At 44.4% G+C, this 18,321-nt stretch overlaps 2 protein-coding genes across 2 annotated transcripts in view; one reads left to right on the top strand and one right to left on the bottom strand.

The window, feature by feature from the left end:
* Positions 1-10,848, top strand: part of APBB1IP (amyloid beta precursor protein binding family B member 1 interacting protein) — a 68,913-nt gene extending 58,065 nt beyond the window's left edge. Inside the window, exons 11-17 of the mRNA XM_014589122.2 lie at positions 293-407; positions 6,364-6,467; positions 6,630-6,681; positions 8,996-9,087; positions 9,224-9,918; positions 10,127-10,353; positions 10,554-10,848. Coding sequence (XP_014444608.1) covers positions 293-407; positions 6,364-6,467; positions 6,630-6,681; positions 8,996-9,087; positions 9,224-9,918; positions 10,127-10,331 — 1,263 coding nt within the window. The 3' untranslated portion in view covers positions 10,332-10,353; positions 10,554-10,848. The remainder of the gene's footprint in view (positions 1-292; positions 408-6,363; positions 6,468-6,629; positions 6,682-8,995; positions 9,088-9,223; positions 9,919-10,126; positions 10,354-10,553) is intronic.
* A 3,401-nt stretch (positions 10,849-14,249) lies between these two features.
* LOC102502842 (UPF0061 protein ETA_18310) overlaps positions 14,250-18,321 on the bottom strand; it is a gene marked incomplete at its 5' end in the record, with an annotated part of 45,759 nt that continues 41,687 nt past the window's right edge. The window contains 1 exon segment of the mRNA XM_014586285.2: positions 14,250-15,378. Within this exon segment, the coding sequence (XP_014441771.1) occupies positions 15,256-15,378 (123 nt within the window).

The following is an 18,321-nucleotide window of genomic DNA, read 5'->3' on the forward strand; positions in this document are numbered from 1 at the left end:
AAGTAGAGACATCTGGAAACAGAACTGTGTGGCTGAAGTTCTCCTTTCATGTGTAGGTGAAAGTATTAACTGACTCTCCTAACCTGGAAAATTATTTAACATGTAAAGACACACTTTGTAAATATTTTTATGAAAATAGAGTCAAAAACAAAACAAAACACAAAGCTTGGGAAGAAGTGAGAGGAGTAATTATGCAGTACGTTGTTGTCATTGTCAATGCGTGTATTGCAGTGGTGTGCAGAAGTTAGACTAAATGGAGTCCTTTCTTTCTTCCTTTGTCCTCCCTCTCTAGTATGGAAAGACTCTCTACGATAACTACCAGCGGGCCGTGGCAAGGGCTGGGCTTGCCTCTCGGTGGACAAACCTGGGCCCTGTCAACACAACTGCATCAGCTCAGCCATCTACAGGTACTAACCAGGGGACAAATTCCAACACACATACAAAATTCATGTTCCAAACTTATCCAACACGCATTACTGAAATTGAACTTTACAGACCTTGTTCAGAATATTTCTCTTCTGATGGTCAGGCTCGACCCTACGCCCCTCACATGTACACCCTGTATTTTTTTTTTTTTAGTGTATTCGTTAATTTTTTCCATGAGAGAGACAAGAGGTGAGGGGAAAGAAAGATGAGCACCATAATAGGGTCCCCCTGCCACAATCCACCCCCAGCCACAGCCAGCCAGGATTACAGGCATGCACACATGTACCTGATATGTCAGGGAGGTCCCAAGATGCAAACCCAGGACTCTTCCCATGTGGATCTACTGGGTCATCGGAAAAGTCATGACACATTTTTGCATAGAAAAATACGTCATGACTTTTCCGATGACCCGAGTGTCGCTTTACCACTGCAACACCGACTGGCCCTCTGCTTTCTTATAAGTGACCTCTAACAAAGCTTTCACCATGTTTTTTATGGTCTACTTTTGGATAAGGTGCTGCTCACCAGTGCAGGGTGCCAGGAGGGAGCTGTTTCTCGTCAGTGTACAAAACATCACATTCGTCCAGGCCTCCATTACTGACCACAGACAACACTCACCAAGGACAAGATCACACCTGTTGTTCACCTCAGTGACATCATGGCTAGTCTTATACCCAATCTTGGACATCACATCTTTTTTTAAAGAATTATTTAGTATTTACTTTTATTAATTGTTATTACTTTTTAATTTTACCAGAAAGAGAGAGAGAAAACAAGCTACCAGGTCCGAGACTTGAACCATAGTCAGCCATGTGGGAGTGCAATGCCTTAACCACCACACCATCTGCTGGCCCTGGGCATCACATTTAAGGACAAAATAGCAGCAATTTTTTAAAACAGTTATTTAACCTCATTCATTTTATTTTTAATTTGACCAGAGAGGGACAGAGTGAGAGTGAAAGTGAAAGAGAAAAAGAGAGGGGAAGTGAGAAAGCAAGCTACCAGGTCCAGGACTTGAACCACAGTCGGCCATGTGGGAATCCAGCACCCTCAACCTCCCCACCACCTGTCAGCCCCAATAGCAGAAATTTGATAGTACTTTTAAGAAGAACAGGATATCGAAGGTTGGAGTGGGTACTGTGTGCCTCTTTACAAATATCATTTCTGGTTCTTAAAACAAAATGTACAATAGCTCCACTCCACAGCGGAGGACCCTGACGGTGGGAGGAGCGGATATCTAGTATCTCCTGAGTGGCTGAGCTGTGATTCAAGGACATCTTATGTAAGATAAATAATGGTTGAAAGAACCGGAACCATTTATGGCAGAAGAGTTCTGGTTATCGTGTTCCAGTGTTAAAGGATGGGCATATCAAAAGCCAGTAGATATGTGTGTTCTTTGCTGCTTAAAATGGTTAAACCAGCTTCAAAGTGTGGAAGTTGCAAGAAGGCAGAACTGACCCAACATTAAGTATTCTTGCATTACATGTGCCCATATGGCTGCTCTGTGGCCACTGAGTTCCCAGAAAGTGCTAATGCCACGTTGCTTTCTTCAAGCATGTATACAATTTGTAATTATTTGGGACCATCAGTTAGCGTAATGGCTATGTCGCTGGACTCCCATGTAGTCAACCGCGGTTCGCATCCCGGACCCGGTGGCTTAAACTCACGCTGGGCGCGTGTGCATGCATGCCCAAGATCCCAAGAGGAGAATGGAGGAGAAGGGATTGCGGCGCGGCCATCCCCCCTGGGGGGAGATTTCTCGCTTTCCATCTCTCTCTCTCTCTCTCTCTCTCTCTCTCTCTCTCTCTGTCTGGCGAGCGCACATGCCCTGTAGCAAAAACCTCTCCAAAAAAAGAAAAAAAAAATTGTAATTATTTACTTAGTAACTTGCTTTTCACCTGTGTTCTCTGCATTATTCTGCCTCAAAAAGACAAAGATCATTTCTACTTATTCCACACTATGTTCCCCGAGCTTACCAGCCTGGCAAATATGTTGGGTTAATAAATAAAGGATTGATGGGCCCAGATGGTAGTGCAGCAGTAAAAAAGCAACACTCGGAAAGGCTGACCCGCATGGGAAGGTTCCAGGTTCTGTCTGGAGACCTCCCTGTGTATGCTTGCTTTTTATGTACCCACGACCTGCGACTGGCGAGGTTAGGATTAGATCGTGGTATTTGAGACCTTGTTTGGAGTGTCTGTTTGCCTCTCTCTCTCTCTGCCTCAATCTCTCTCTCTCTCACTCATGGGAAAATTAAGAAATAATTTTTAAAAATAAAAATAAATAAAGAATTGCCACAGCTGGGTGGGAGTCTGGTCTCCATGACTCTAGAAGGATCCTAATTCTATCTGTCCTCAAGTTTGGGAGGAAACACTCCATGAAGTTCTTGAGCTGTCGAGTGTCCCCTTCCCAAGATGTGACCACTCTCTGGGCTGAGGCATTCTGGCACCATCTGGGTTCTCCCAGGAGTGTCAGTCAGTCTTCTTCCCAGTGAAGATTGCTAGGCTCTTTCTAGGGCAGATACTCTGGCCTCAAATCTCACTCACTGGCAAGGGCTAGAGGCTACGATGTTTCTTTCCCTGGCCTGTTTCCAGAATCAGCATAGACTGAGTCTCTTCTGAAATTAGGATTTCTAGAAGGATGCATTGAAGCTAATTTAAGGATTCATTCCTCAAAACGCTCTTTAGCCAGTCTCATGAAACTGCCTTTACCTAGGACATCGAAAAATAATTATATTCATATCTCAGTATTGGGTGCTTACTTCCTAAAGGCAGTTAAGAACTAATCTAGCCTGGAGTAGAAGAATGTTCTCTTTCATGTAGACATAGTCTTATGTCTGAGGGGAAAAAATCCAGAATCAGGGCCAATCGGTAGTATGGTGGTTAAGGCAGCTGGGTCCCATATGGTCAACTGTGGGGTTCGAATCCCAAGACCCAGCAGCTTGAAAAACACATCAGGCATGTGTGCATGTGCATGCCTAAAATCCCAAGAGGAGGGACCAGCAGATGGCATAACAGTTACATTGCTGAACTCCCATGGAGTCATCTGTGGTTCTGGTCCCATCATGTGTGCGTGTGTGACCAAGATCCCAAGGACAGAATAGAGGAGAAGGGATTGCATCATAACCATCCCCCCAAGGAGTGATATCTCATTTTGTGTCTCTCTGGTGAGGGCACATGCCCTATTGTAAAAATATCTCTGAAAAATAATAAAACTTTAAAATAAAATAAAATAAATCCCAAGAGGAGAATAGAAGAGAAGGGATCTGCAGCATGGCCATCTCCCCAAGAGATGATTTCTCACTTTCTCCCTCCCTCTCTCTCTCTCTCTCTCTCTCTCTCCAGTGAATGTACCTGTCCTATAGCAAAGTTAAAAATAATTAACAAATAAATTCTGAGTCATATTTAAATATGATTCACTTTGTGCTTCCTTGACAACTTACTTACTTTTCAGAGACACTTCATTTTTTTCATCTGGATTGGCATGATTGATATGGTCTGATCTAGGCAAGAACCATAAGGATCTAACCTCTTTTAGAGTTGGGGGAACATGCCAAATCATAAGTACAGTGCTTTTGTGAGTTCTGTGAATCATCCTAGCAAATTATGGAACTTGAGGGGGTCATAAGAACCCCTGAATTTGTAGAGAGCTCATCAGGAGTGTAGATGGCCCAGGGACTCCACTTGTGGCTGGTGTCTGAAGAGGGGCCGTCTCATGGAGGTGTTAGCCATTACACCTGTGAAGTCTGGCACTAACTCCAGGTGGCTGATGATGTCAAGATTGAACTGTAGTTCACCCACTTGGGGTAGGATTGGAGCACCCCCTTACCAGGACCTTCATTTTTTTTTTTTTGAGAGGCAGAGAGAGACAGAGAGACAGAAAGCAAGAAATCAACCCCCCACCACCAAAGGGGATGGCCCCTCCACAATCCCTTCCTCTCCATTCTCCTCTCAGGATCTTGGACATGCACACACACACGCCCGGTGTGAATTTAAGCCACTGGGTCCAAGACTCGAACTGTGGTCAACTACATGGGTGTCCAGCGACATAGCCACTACATCACCTGCTGGTCCTAGGCTCTAATAATTATATATGTTAGAGGTTATGGTGGATCTGAGGATGCTGTGAAATGCTATAGGGCACCCGGGGACCCCATCTCTACCATAGGCATTCCCTCCTGTGAATATCTTAAGAGAAAGATTAATACACAAGCAATCATGGTAATGATGAATAATGCAAATAGTTAAAGAGAGAGAGGAGGAGGGGAAAGAAGGAGGAGGAGGAGAAATAAAAGAAGAAGAAATAAAAGAAGAAGGAAGAAGTAAAGGAGGGGAACCAAATGGCTGTGCCTACTTTTAACCGGTAGTGATTCTGCCCACTGCTCAACAGGAAATGTGGAGGGTGAGAGAAAGACACGTTAGGGAGAGGATCTGAGACCCTTTTTTCCTGGAGGGCTCTACAAACAGTAGGCATATTGCTTCTACCACAGGACTGTGGACATGAACCACTGGGCCCTTCACACTGCCTGTAATCCTACTGGGTTTCTCTAACCCAGTGATTCTCAACTGAGAGTGATTTTGAGCCCCAGAGGACAGTTAGGAATATCTGAAGGTGGTTTGGGTTGTCACACCTTAGGAGTACTATTGTCATCCAGCAGAGGGAAGCTAGGGCAGCTACCTCTCCTACAGTGTACCGGGCAGCCCGACACAACAAAGAATTCTCCAGGCACAAGTGTCAGCGATGTTGAGAAGACCTGTTCCAGTGTACTCTCCCACTTTCCCTGATCATTGTTTCAGATGTTCTTCACTCACTTCAATTTCCAGCCTCCAACCCCTCTATTCTCAGCAGAGAAAATGGCACCACCGAAGGAAAACTCTCACCTCCCTTCACTACCTGAGAGTCCCCATCCTAGCTGCATCCCTCATGTTACCTCCTAGCATGAGACCTTTCTCCTCTCCCTCTGGCTTGCTCTCCTGGCTTCTTCTCATGAACACTGGTCCCTTTCATGAACAAATAAATTTAAAACCTCTGTAGGACTCCACTTCTCCCTCCAGCTACTATGCTATCGTATCGCCAAACTATTCTGAAGGTGGACCGCATTTGCTGTCTTCTGTCACTGCTACCCCATGGAAAATGCCCTCGCTGAGCTCACCACTGGCCAACGGTTGTGAACCCCTTTTTCTTACCCCCCCCCACACACACACACACCTCCAAGCACGTGGCTGTGGTGCAGGCTGGCTGTGACTGGGGCAGATCACATCATGAAGGCCCTGTTGGGTGTCCCTCTCTCTGAAAAATAAATAAATAAATAAATAAACTTAAAAAATTATTTTCAAGGTTTATTCTCCAATTACCAAGAAGATTTTAAAAGCAGAATATACAGGCCAAGCCAGTGGACCCGACGTCGAGGCAACTAGATCATACATGTTCACACAATTCGAATCCTAGACTCAGCAGCTTGAGAAACACGCTAGGCACACGGACATGCCCAAAATCTCAAAAGAAGGGAGAAATAGAGGAGAAGGGATTGTGGTGTGTCATTCTGCATGGGGCAGCGTGGGGGGGGAAGGGGTTGGGGGGACGTTTCTCTTGCTTTCCCTCTCTCTGTCTCTCTCCAGTGAGTATATGCACACTCTGACAAAATTTTAAATAAATAAATAAATAAATAAATAAATACAAAGCAGAGCATTTTCTAGGGTCTCAGGGTACCCAGATTTTCTCTCGTAGGCTTTCTCAAGTATTCACTTTCTCGAATCTCTTGCTCAGTCTCATACAAAGCGTTGCCACAGAACCTCGGAGTTTTCTAAGGCCTCATGTACCCTGCCGTGCCTGTGAATCCCTTTCTCTTGCTTTAGAGATATAAACTGCATCGTGTTTTCAAAATCGCTTTCAGAAATATTTTTAAAAACCACTTTTCTTTTCTCTCTTCCTCTCTCTCAGGACTTAAGACAGGCGGCGCCCAGCCCAACGGTCAGATTCCGCAGGAGGCACACTCTGCCGGGGTCGTCCTCCAAGAGGCTCAGAGACACGTCGACACAACTAAGGTAAGGCCAGGGAGTAACTGGCATTGCCTCTGTCAAACTGTCATCTCTAAGTGACATAGGAGGGGACTTCAAAAGTTTGGGAGGAAATGGAATTAAATTACAAGTTGATTTTGGTGCCAAAAGCAATGTAAAATGCATCTATAGTATTTTCATAATACACAGGTTTCCATGAACTTCTTGAAGACACCACCACAACCTATTCTAGACCCCCTCCGTTAAAAAGAGAAAATAGCATTTCAACAACTGAGAAGTCATGTTACTTTCATTTAGGTTTCTTTTCTTTTTTCTTTTTTTGGAGAGGTTTCTGCTATACGGCGCGTGCGCTCCCCAGAAAGAAAGAGATAGAGAGAAAGTGAGAACCCACCCCCCAGAGGGGATGGCCATGCCGCAATCCCTTCTCCATTCTCCTCTTGGGATCTTGGGCATGCACGCACACGCGCCTGGCTTGAGTTTAAGCCACCGGGTCCGGGACTCGAACTGCGGTCGACTACATAGGAATCCAGCAACATAGCCATTACGCTAATTGCTGGTCCCTAGGTTTATATTTTTTATCTTAACGTTACATAGACTAGAATTGGAAATTAGAAACAATTATGATCACGTTGCTTAGAGAAAATATAAGAATTTATTTTAAATGTCAGAAGTATTAGCTACATTTATTCTGATGAGAGTCATTGTCTTGGTTTAGTCAAATGATTTTATCACTCTCTGAAAGTGGCATGCATGAGTTTTAAGCTCTTGGGATTTTACATATTTTTTTCTGACTCAGTTAGAACAAACAATTAGTCAGAGCCCTATATAAAGTACTAGCGGGGCTCCCAAACCAGAGGAGAAGGCTACTAAAAGAGTTACACTATAAATATGCTTTTCACACTTTCCCATGAACATACAAAGAGGTTTTAAAAAGTTCATTCAAAAGTGGAATTAAAGTATGAGTTCAGGGCTGGCCCCGTGGCCTAGTGGTTAAGGCAGCCAGATCCCCCATGGCCAGCCATGGTTTGAATTCCTGCACCAGTGAATTGAAACACATCCCAGGTTCATGTATGCCCCAGATCTCAACTGAATGGAAAAATGGAGGTGAAGGGATTGTGAAAGGTGTTTTCTGCTTCTCCCTCTCTCTTTCTCTCTGTCTCTCTATGAGGACCTTCTATCAATCCAAAAAGAAAAAAAAAGTATGAGTTTATCTTGGTGCAAAAAATTTTGAAATCCATGCATAGTTTATTTCATAATACTCATTTTTGAAGATCCCCCCGTACATTCTCAGAGTAATAGGGAAGAAAATACATTTTAAAATAATAGCCCACACCTTCTCCCAACTTTTTTCAATATTAATGAAGTTCACTTAAACCTACATAAAATGGTAGCTTAACAACTATAATTTAATTACTAATCCAGTTCATACCAGCCTAGCCGACTACATAAGTCCCACTGAGTATTTCCCATGTGTGATCCAAGATGTCCATAAATAATCCTTGTAATGGCAACACCTCACAAAAGCTGGGATAGCCTGTTGGCTTAGCTTTGATGTTTCATCTTACCCACACCATCACTGGTCCGTCAGCCAGTGGGAGGAACAATTGAATCATGCTATTTACTGCACTTTCTATAATTTTTGCAAACCACTGTAGACATCTAGAAGTTTTGTTTCTCTCGTGTTCTGGTTATCCTCTGAAGCTCCCCAAGCTCAATGCACGTTTGGCCATTATTATTTTCATGATTTCTATAAATATGCCAGTTCAAAGGCAGTATTTAAAAAGGCCAGAAGAAATCAAAGAATCCCAGAATCGCAGCCACTTATCTGTGTAGGCACGCCAATTTCCAACCTGCCTGCCCAGAAATGAAAAAAATACATCACCAGCTAATTAGCTTATCATACTAAGCAAATAAACCAAAAAAAAAAAAAATAGAAATTCAATCACAAGGCAATTAGGAAAAAAACTTCTAAATTTACTCTTAAGTGGTAAGAGGTTATTAAGCAGAGAAAGAAAATGAAAACCTGATAAAAATGTAAACGGGAATGCTAATTATCACTAAAGCAGAGGGATTCAGTTGGGCTGCCTGAAATTCGTGGTGAGGCTGCATCACATGAACAGAAATGACAAGGATCTGTTCACTGTTGGCCAATAAACGGCTGTGCCGCTGCTACATGTTGGCTCGATATGGTGTCCTGGTTTCTGCCAATAGCACGTGCACCCTGAGCGGACGCTTCTGAACAAATTCATATAGTTGTTGTCACAGTCCTGAGTAAGACTCGGGAGACATCATCTCAAGAAAAAAGAAAAGTTTATTGAAAGAACACCCAGGGGTCTGCAGCTGGTGGTGCCTCAGCCCACTCACCAGGAAGAAGGGGCTCCTTTCACAGACTAAGCAAGGCATTCTGGGAGACTGCGGGACTGACAGGCAGGCGAGGTAGGCACAGTGGGATGGGCATGCATAAAACCTTTGGCAAGTCTGTTTTTGCTCCATCTCTAAGGAGTTAGAACTCCCAGCATTGGCTCTGGGTCTTTACCTGCTACTTCCTGGGACAGCATCACCTTGCAGTAGCAGCACCTGCAACGCCGACTCTTGCCAAGACAATTACGCAGGCATTCAGCCTTGGTTACGTCTCTGGCCTGGAACGGTACCATTTGGTGCTCAGGAGAGTTACTGTACCAGACCTTACATTGATCTCCTTGGGTCTCATCCCTACCTAAGACAGATCATAATAGATTGTGATGCTCATTTTACCCTTGATTAACCTGCCAACCTTCACACAGTTAGGCAAGATTAAGGCTATAAACCAGGCCCACACCATTTCCCCTGAAGCTGTTATGCTAGAAGGTGCAAGGTTTGTAATGCTTACCCCTAGAAAACCACAGTCCTGGGAAAAGACACCTTTGTTCCAGAAGCTAAGGCAAGGAGGCCCTGAGCAGGGGCAGGCGGAGCAGTTCTTGGCCAGGGAAGATATGCCTCAGCTAGGACAAAGATCACCTGGATCCGGACAGCATCTTCTCACCCCGGTTCCCTCGTCCATTCTCTTGGTCCTAAGCAAAGTCAGACACCTAGGGGGGATGGAGGAGGCCTGGCGAAGTTTTGGGAAACCCCTTAACCACCTCTGTGCCATCACGGGTGTGGTACGGGAGCAAAATAATTGTACACACACCTGCCCCCGACAACTGAGCTTCCAGCAGCTCCTTCAGACCCAGACGAACGCATTCTGCGTCTGTGGGTGCCAAGGCCCCCTGGCACTTGGGGAGCCAGGGACTGCGCGGGGCCATTTGGCTTCCATGCTGAGTTGCCTTGAGCTGAGCGGAGCTGACAGAGACAGAGGCGACCCCCAAGGGGCCACACCAGCAGCGCCCTTTCAGAGACACGCGGTTCCGAGGAGACACCTGTGTGGTCCAAACGCAACAAGCACCCGGTCGATCGATCGTGTGGCCAAGGCCTCCATATGCGCAGGTGACAGTAGCGGGTCGCCCGCGGTAGGACTCGCAGAGGCCGCTGGGGGTCTCGCCTCCACCCCGGGCGGAGGCTGAGATGAGCAGCCCTGTGGTCTCGGTGACCCAGGGCTGGGGACAGTGAGGGCTCCGATCTGGCGACCCCGCGTCTCCGTGGCGATGCCTCCTCCCTCCGAGGCGCTTCTGTCGAGCATAACTGTTGCTGTTGTCGCTCTCTTGAAGGACAAGATTGCCGCCCCCGCCGCCGCCTCCGCCCGCGCTCGCCCCGGAAACCCCCAGACCCCCTCCCACGGCCGCCAAAAGGCCTCCCATGCCCCCCAAGAGGCAAGAGAACCCGGGACCCCCCAGCGGGGGAGGCGGCGGCGAGCAAGATTTCATGTCAGACCTCATGAAAGCTTTGCAGAAGAAGAGAGGCAACATGGCCTAAGGAGATTGCCCGGTGAGCTTTCCTAACTTCGGGGGCACGTTCGAACCCCCAGACCCCCTCCCACGGCCGCCAAAAGGCCTCCCATGCCCCCCAAGAGGCAAGAGAACCCGGGACCCCCCAGCGGGGGAGGCGGCGGCGAGCAAGATTTCATGTCAGACCTCATGAAAGCTTTGCAGAAGAAGAGAGGCAACATGGCCTAAGGAGATTGCCCGGTGAGCTTTCCTAACTTCGGGGGCACGTTCGGCTGCTGTCCTGCCATGCCATCTCCCCAACATTGTAGCTGAAATGTTGACGTGTCCAGGCTAGAAATGATGTAAAACCTTCTGTGTGGCACAAGCGCGTGCGTAACTATTCACCTTAGGCAGATTTAGTCTCTGCCCCAATGTACATAGCTCCTGTGTATTGTCACGTCCGCGCATTTGTCTTCTTTACTAGGATCACGAAAATGATGATTTATGTCCATTTGTTTTATGTTCAGAACCATCAAATTAATAAAAGTTCACTTTTTTCCCCTGGAGACGGTATTTCTAGAACTATCTTTGAACAAATCTAGTACAACATCAATACTGTAATATACTTGACCTTTTAAAAATGGTCTTCAAGGGACCAGCAGATAGCTTATGGTTTCATCCACCATGGTTGGAGTCCCAGACCCAGTGGCTTCAAAATCAGCCAGGCCGGGGACCAGCAGTTAGCATAATGGCTATGTCGCTGAATTCCCATGTAGTCGACCGTGGTTCGAGTCCCGGACCCGGTGGCTTAAACGCACACCAGGCACATGTGCGTGGGTGCCCAAGATCCCGAGAGGAGAAGAGAAGGGACTGTGGCGTGGCCATGCCCCCTTGGGGGGTGATTTCTCACTTTCTGTCTCTCTGTTTCTTTGTGGCGAGTGCATGCACCCTATAGCAGAAACCTCTCCAGAAAAAGAAAAAGAAAAAAAAAAATCAGCCAGGTGGCTCCAAAAGCACATCAGGCCTTGGAGAATGGAGGGGAAGGTATTGCGGGCAAGGCCATCCCCCTGCAGGTGATTTCTCACTGTCCCTCTCTCTGTATCCAGGGAGAGCTCATACTCTAAGTCAAAAAGGTTGCAAAATCCTATGCCTTCGATTGTGGGCACGTGTGTGTGTGCATGCCCACAATCCTGACAGGAGCACAGAGGAGAAGGGGTTGATCTTGGTTAAACATATGAACCTCAACTCTCAGGAGGGCCTCGAACTGGGTCCTGGAAATCCATAGCTCTCCTTCAGTTCCCATCTTTGCTTCTGTCCAGACACTTGCTTCATTGTGACAGTCTCTAAATATTTCTACTCTGCACTGTCACTCGAGTTTTGTTTGGAAAACGGAAGATAGCCACTCTACAAGCCCCCGGTTCTCTTTTGTCTAGAGGTTGGGACTGCTGTCTTTAGCTCCATTGGAAAAACTCTCCCAAAGAGCACCTCACTGGCTGGGGTGACTGAAGGGTCATTCCTCATCACATCACCTGAAGCTAGACAGTGAGAAAGGAGTCTCACTCCCTTACTGTAGTCAAGAGGGCTCAGGAAACAGGACCTGGGCACTGGGAAGGAGGTGACGGTGGGACGCGGCTGTTCCAGACTTCACCAGGGACCCAAAAGTATCACTTCAAACGCTTTTCTAATTTTACAAAGAAATCAGGCCTGCAGACTTGCTCAGGTCTAGACCACATCCCAGGTCTCCTAACTGCTACTGAGATGGGAAGGGACTGAGGGACGTTTCACACCTACAGCAAAACAATACAACCTAACAGGACCAGAGACTGAAGGACCAGTCTGAACTGGCTGGAATTCAGGGGAGCCCAGACTGATATCTTGTTGGGAACATTTCCTGGTAAAGTCATTCTGGGGTTCAATTTGGCAGTACATATACAAACATTTTAGATGTATATTCCTTTTCACCCAATTAATTCCATTTCTAAGACTCCATATATAAAGATATACAGACAAAGATGTTGTATTTATAATGAAAAAAACTTTCATTTTTATTTGGGATGAAACCTAAATGTTCCTCAACATATAAATTATTTCACAAAATATGTTATAACTATACTATGGAGTATTTTGAAACCATTAAAGCAAATGGGGCTGACAGATGGTGTGGCGGTTAAGGTGTTGGACTCCCACATTGCCAACCATAGTTTGAGTCCTGGACCTGGAGGCTTGCTTTCTTACTTTCTCTTTCTCTCCCTTTGTCTCTCTCTGGTCAAATAAAAAATAACAATAATAGTAATAAAATTAAATAAATCTTTGAAAAAAGCAAACAAGGATGATCTACACATATTGATACTGAATATAAATAAAGTAAAAAGCAGTTTATAAGACAGTATATAGAGCATGCCCCTTGTCACATAAACATTTGCATTTATATAGGTATGCTCATACAATAGGTTAATACATATGCAGAGCAAAAGTCCAAAAAGACAAAATACTAATAAAAGGTATTTATTGGGACCAGCAGTTGGCATAATGGCTATGTCACTGGACTACCATGTAGTCGACCGCAGTTTGAATCCTGGACCTGGTTGCTTAAACTCACACTGGGCGCATGTGCATGCGTGCCCAAGATCCCAAGAGGAGAATAGAGGAGAAGGGATTGCGGCGTGGCTATCCCCCCTGGGGGGTGATTTCTCGCTTTTTGTCTCTCTGTCTGTCTCTGTCTTTCTGGAGAGCGCACACGCCCTGTAGCAAAAACCTCTCCAAAAAATAAAGCTATTTACCTCTGCGGAGAGGGGAAGTAAGGATGAAAAGGAAGGCTCACACATTTATTCGATACACTTCTTTATTCTTACAATAGTTTACATAAGCATGTATTCAAAAACTACTTAATAACTGAAAAATTAATAAAAGTTCACCTCAAAATTTATGGAGTCAGAACTTTCTTCAGTTTTAATGATATTATAATAATTTTTAAGGTATTGTTAATTTTTTGTTGCTTATTCATTTAATTTTAGAGAAGAAGGTATACAACTCAAAAGTTTTAAATTGTGGGGCTGCCAGGTGGTGTGGTGATTAGGGTGCTGAACTCCCACATGGCTGACCATGGTTCAAGTCCCAGATCTGGCAGTTTGCTTTCCCACTTTCCTTCTCTCTCTGTATCTGTCTGGTCAAATTTTAAAAAATAAAAAATAATAGCAAAAAAAATTAAATAAATAATTCTAACAAAAAGGTTTTAAATTATAATCTAACAAGCTTTGTGAAGAGTTTCAAATACAAACCTTTAGGATTCCAGACTTTGGTATGTAAATACTATTTCCTTAAAAGGGGCTTCCCTAGAATAATGACTGATTCCAGAGCTGAGGCATAGGATATATAGGATAAAATCAGAACATCTTACACTAGAAAAGCAACAAGGTATCAATAACTTCTGGAATCACATGAAAAGGAAGCCAGTTTGAGGGTTCAGTGGGGGCACAGCAGTAAAATGTGATGCTCTACAAAGCTGACCCACTGGAAGGGTTGCCAGTTCGAGTCCACAGACCAGAGTAGGCAGAGTAACACGTGTGCCCACGATCCAGGGCTGGCCGAGGCTAGAAGTGGATCATTGGGGTTGCTAAGTCTCTTTCGGGCATGCTCACAGAATAGACAGATAAATAAATAAATAAACTTAAAGAAAAAAAAAGGGAGGCAATGTGAATAAAATCTTAATGGCCAAATAAGAGACAATTTGTACATTATCAAAGATAATAAATGAGGGGTCAGCAGGTTGCATGGTGGTTAAGGTACTAGATTCCCACATGGCCAACCACAGTTCCAGTCCTGAACCTGGTGGCTTGAAAACTCACACTGGGCATGTGTGTGTGCATGCCCATGATCCTGACAGGAGCACAGAGGAGAAGGGGTTGAGGTCCATTATCCTCCTTGATTTCTCACTTTTCCTCTCTTTGTCTCTGTCTCTGGTGAGTGCATGTACCCTATGGCAAAAAAAAAAAAAAAGAAATGTGATAGCAAAAAGCACATTAAATATGTTAAAATCAAGAGTTGATCATGATATTAATACAAATAAACACACTAGTCATCTTAGGGGGATGCTTGGAAACGAGCTTGTTATTTTGGTTTTTTCTGTACCTCAGGATAACCAAATCATTACTAATGGAAAGTTTTGTTTTTGGGGTGTTTTCGTTGTTTTAGTGGAGGGATTCCATCTAACACATGAAGACAGAACTAAATTATCATCATTTTACAACCCTTATTGAATCAATGGGTCAAGGCTACTAGCATCACAGAGAGAGAAATACGATGTACCTCCTGGTGGAATACTTGCCTTCTGATAGCAAGTATTTAAGACACATAAGCCAATCCTAAATGTGACTGAGGCTCTAGATTTACAGACACGCAGGGGACAGAGAAACACGTTAACCACCATCACGGGGTGTACCCCAACGTGCCGAGTCCACAGTAAGTGCCAAATAAAAACTTACACACCCATTTTGATTAAAATAGTCACAAGACTTCTTAATCATTGAGAATCATTCATGTGGTTTATCAAAAACACCAGGTTGTTCCGTTAAAGTCATTAATTATAAAAATGATCACAAGCTATTTTAAAGATGAAAGTCCAATTTATTTGGCTAACAAATATTTTTTAATATAGTCATATAATCATTTTTTATCTAATGTGAGACTGTCATCAAAATGTGAATGATCTTGGGAACTTGTGAAATAGGGGGCCAGCAGGTGGTGTGGTGGTTGAGGCACTGGACTCCCACACGGCTGACCGTGACTTGAGTCCTGGACCTGGCAACTTGCTTTCCCACTTTCCTTCTCTCTCTCTCTCTCTCTCTGGTCAAATTAAAAATAATAACAATGATGAATAAAATTAAATAAACAATTCTTAAAAAAAGAATTTGTGAAATAGACTATTTTATGTTGACTGTAATGGTGGGAGTACTCCTTAATTTATTTTTCTCAGATTAAGATGAACAACTAACTCTGAGATCTTTAGCCCATGAAGGAGTAGGCGAGGAGTAGCCTGCTCGCTCAGCCGCAGACTGCTCTCGGAACGGGTGCTGAAGGACACGCTGCAGAAGATGAACCTGGTAAACAAATTAAACAGGTAAGGATAGACTTCTATTACTCAGGGCCCTCATTAATAAACAAAACAAATTCTAAGTGTCTAAAATGGCATGGCAAAATTTTAAGCTATTTGGAAATATTTATACATTTCATAGCTTACTAAAACCTCGACTATAGGGGTCAGCAGGTGGCATGGTGGGTAAGGTGCTGGATTCCCACATGGCTGATCATGGTTAAGTCCTAGACCTGGTGGCTTGCTTTCTCACTTTCCTTCTCTCTCTCTGTCACTCACTCTTTCTGCCTCTCTGGTGAGCACATGTGCTTTGTGGCATACTTAAAATAATAATACTGATAAGATAAAATAAATAACTTTTTAAAAACCATGACTATAATTGTTACTTAGAATTTCTATTATTCCACAAAAAAAGCTCATTGAGTACTACTTTTGTACTAAAATAAGAATGTGAGGGGACCAGCAGGTGACATGGAGGGTAAGACACTAGATACTCCCACATGTACAACCATCGTTCGAGTCTTGGACCTGGCAGCTTGCTTTCTCACTTTCCCTCTCCCTCTCTCTGTGTCTCTCTCTGGTCAAATTAAAATGAATGAATAAATTAAATGAAATGAAATAATTCTTTTTTTTAAAAGTGTGTGAATATGTACAGTGTCATGAAGACTACGAATATATCTTGGTAATTTAAAATTCCTTCACCTGCATTAAGAGAATTATAACTTTCTCAGATATTCACAGAAATAGAAGGATGCTAATACTTTGTACCCTTTCAGGTCGAGGGCGTGCATTCCAGTTCCCACGGCTTCCCTGTCATTAATAAACTGAGGCATCATAAATCTGAAAGCACAGTGTGTATTTTCATGATTTTGTCCCTTCCTTGGGTATCATGAAGGAAGTGCCTACTTCTGAGAGAAAAGGCGAATGATCAGCTATAGTAAGGAAGCAAAGGCAGGAGAGCAAGCAGAGCAAATGACTGTGTCACTCATATCGTGAACAGAAAGACTGCATTGTCATGAACACAAGGATCTTAGAACCTCTCCTGTAACTTCTCTCTGGGTACTCTCTACTCTTCCTTTTAGTGAAGTTAGTTATGTACCTATCTTTTTTTTGAGAGAGAGTTTTGCTATAGGGTACACGTGCTTACCAGAGAGAGAGAGAGAGACCGAAGGGGGATAGCCACATTGCAATCCCTTCTCCTCCATTCTCCTCGGGATTTTGGGCATGTACACACACGTGCCCAGGTAAGTCTTTTTTTTTTTTTTTTTCCTTCCCTGGTGTGAGTCTTAAGCTGCCAGGTCCAGGACTCAAACCCCAATCAACCATGTAGGAGTCCAGCGGCATAATCAGTACATCATCTGCTGGTCCTCCTATCATTTTTTTAACAGTGATTTTTGCTACAGGGTGCATGCACTCACCAGAGAGACAGACAGAAAGCGAGAAATCACCCTCCTAGGGGTGTTAGCCACACCAAATCTCTTCTCCATTCTCCTCCTGGAATCTTGGGCATGCATGCATGCACTCACAGCCCATGTGAGTTTGAAGCCACTGGGAGTCCAGCGCCACAGCCACTACACCACCTGCCGACCTCTCTAACATTGCCTGCTAATTTCAAAGTACCTCAAATAGATTTTTACATCTCTGCCATGGATTCTCATAGACTGGATTCTCAAGAAGTATTTGACGAATGGAGGCAAACACCAGCTGTGTGTTTAAAGGTTTACAAGTGCAGAGGTTTACAAAATCGTTTTCTTCTCCTCCATGAGAATTCGACCTTTAGTTCACTTTCTAGGTCCGTTTCCCTGGTAACTTGATAGATGGAAAGTCCACTGTACTACCAGACAACATTGGCTAAATAAATTTATTTTTAAAAAACCTTCTCAGTAACAGTTATAGTTGAGTCTAGTTGAGCTTTAAGACTAAGAGAACTGTAAATACCTAAGTGAACACTAAGTGTGGTGATTCCTGGAATAAGGAAGGTCTCTTGTGAGGACATTGAAAACTGCTATGGGGTTGTTACAAGAGAGACTGGCAACTGTGGAATGTGAAACACTTAAGCCAAGGCTGCCCCTGCAAGTTCCCAGTGTTGTTCTCATCTCCTCCATGCTGCCGGACCTGACAGCCCAAGCACTCCTGCCCTGGGGAGCCTGAGGCTCCCTGCTGGTAAGCTGCGCTCCTGCTCCTGTCTCCACTGAGGGGCCCAGGTGGCCGAGGGACCGAGGTGGCCTGGGATGGCCATAGCGTTCTGAATGGTTACTAAACACAGGAACGAACAAAGGCAGAGAAGGAAGGGAAATGTCAACAAAACAAAGTAGTAAATGCTGTTTAGTTCCCCCAACTTAGACAAATGTATTTAATGATAAAAGAAAATAATCACACTTCCAAGTTCCCAGTGTTGTTCTCATCTCCTCCATGCTGCCGGACCTGACAGCCCAAGCACTCCTGCCCTGGGGAGCCTGAGGCTCCCTGCTGGTAAGCTGCGCTCCTGCTCCTCTGTCTCCACTGAGGGGCCCAGGTGGCCGAGGGACCGAGGTGGCCTGGGATGGCCATAGCGTTCTGAATGGTTACTAAACACAGGAACGAACAAAGGCAGAGAAGGAAGGGAAATGTCAACAAAACAAAGTAGTAAATGCTGTTTAGTTCCCCCAACTTAGACAAATGTATTTAATGATAAAAGAAAATAATCACACTTCCCTTTGTTTTACTTAGTACTATAAAAAGATTACATTTGAAAAAAAATTTCTTTTCTGAAATGAAAACCTAGAATATTCAGGCTAATTCAACTACTGAAATAAAAAGGTAATGCATGTTTGGGCCAGTCACTGGCATGATGGTTAAGGTGTTGGATCCCACGTGGCCAACTGTGTAGTTCGAGTCCTGGACCCAATGGCTTGAGAAACATGCCAGGAACGTGTGTGTGTGTGTGCGCGCGCGCACGCGCGCGTGCCCA

Source organism: Tupaia chinensis, unplaced genomic scaffold (genome assembly GCF_000334495.1).
Source record: "Tupaia chinensis unplaced genomic scaffold, TupChi_1.0 Scaffold000001_1, whole genome shotgun sequence".
NCBI classification, from domain to species: Eukaryota; Metazoa; Chordata; class Mammalia; order Scandentia; family Tupaiidae; genus Tupaia; species Tupaia belangeri.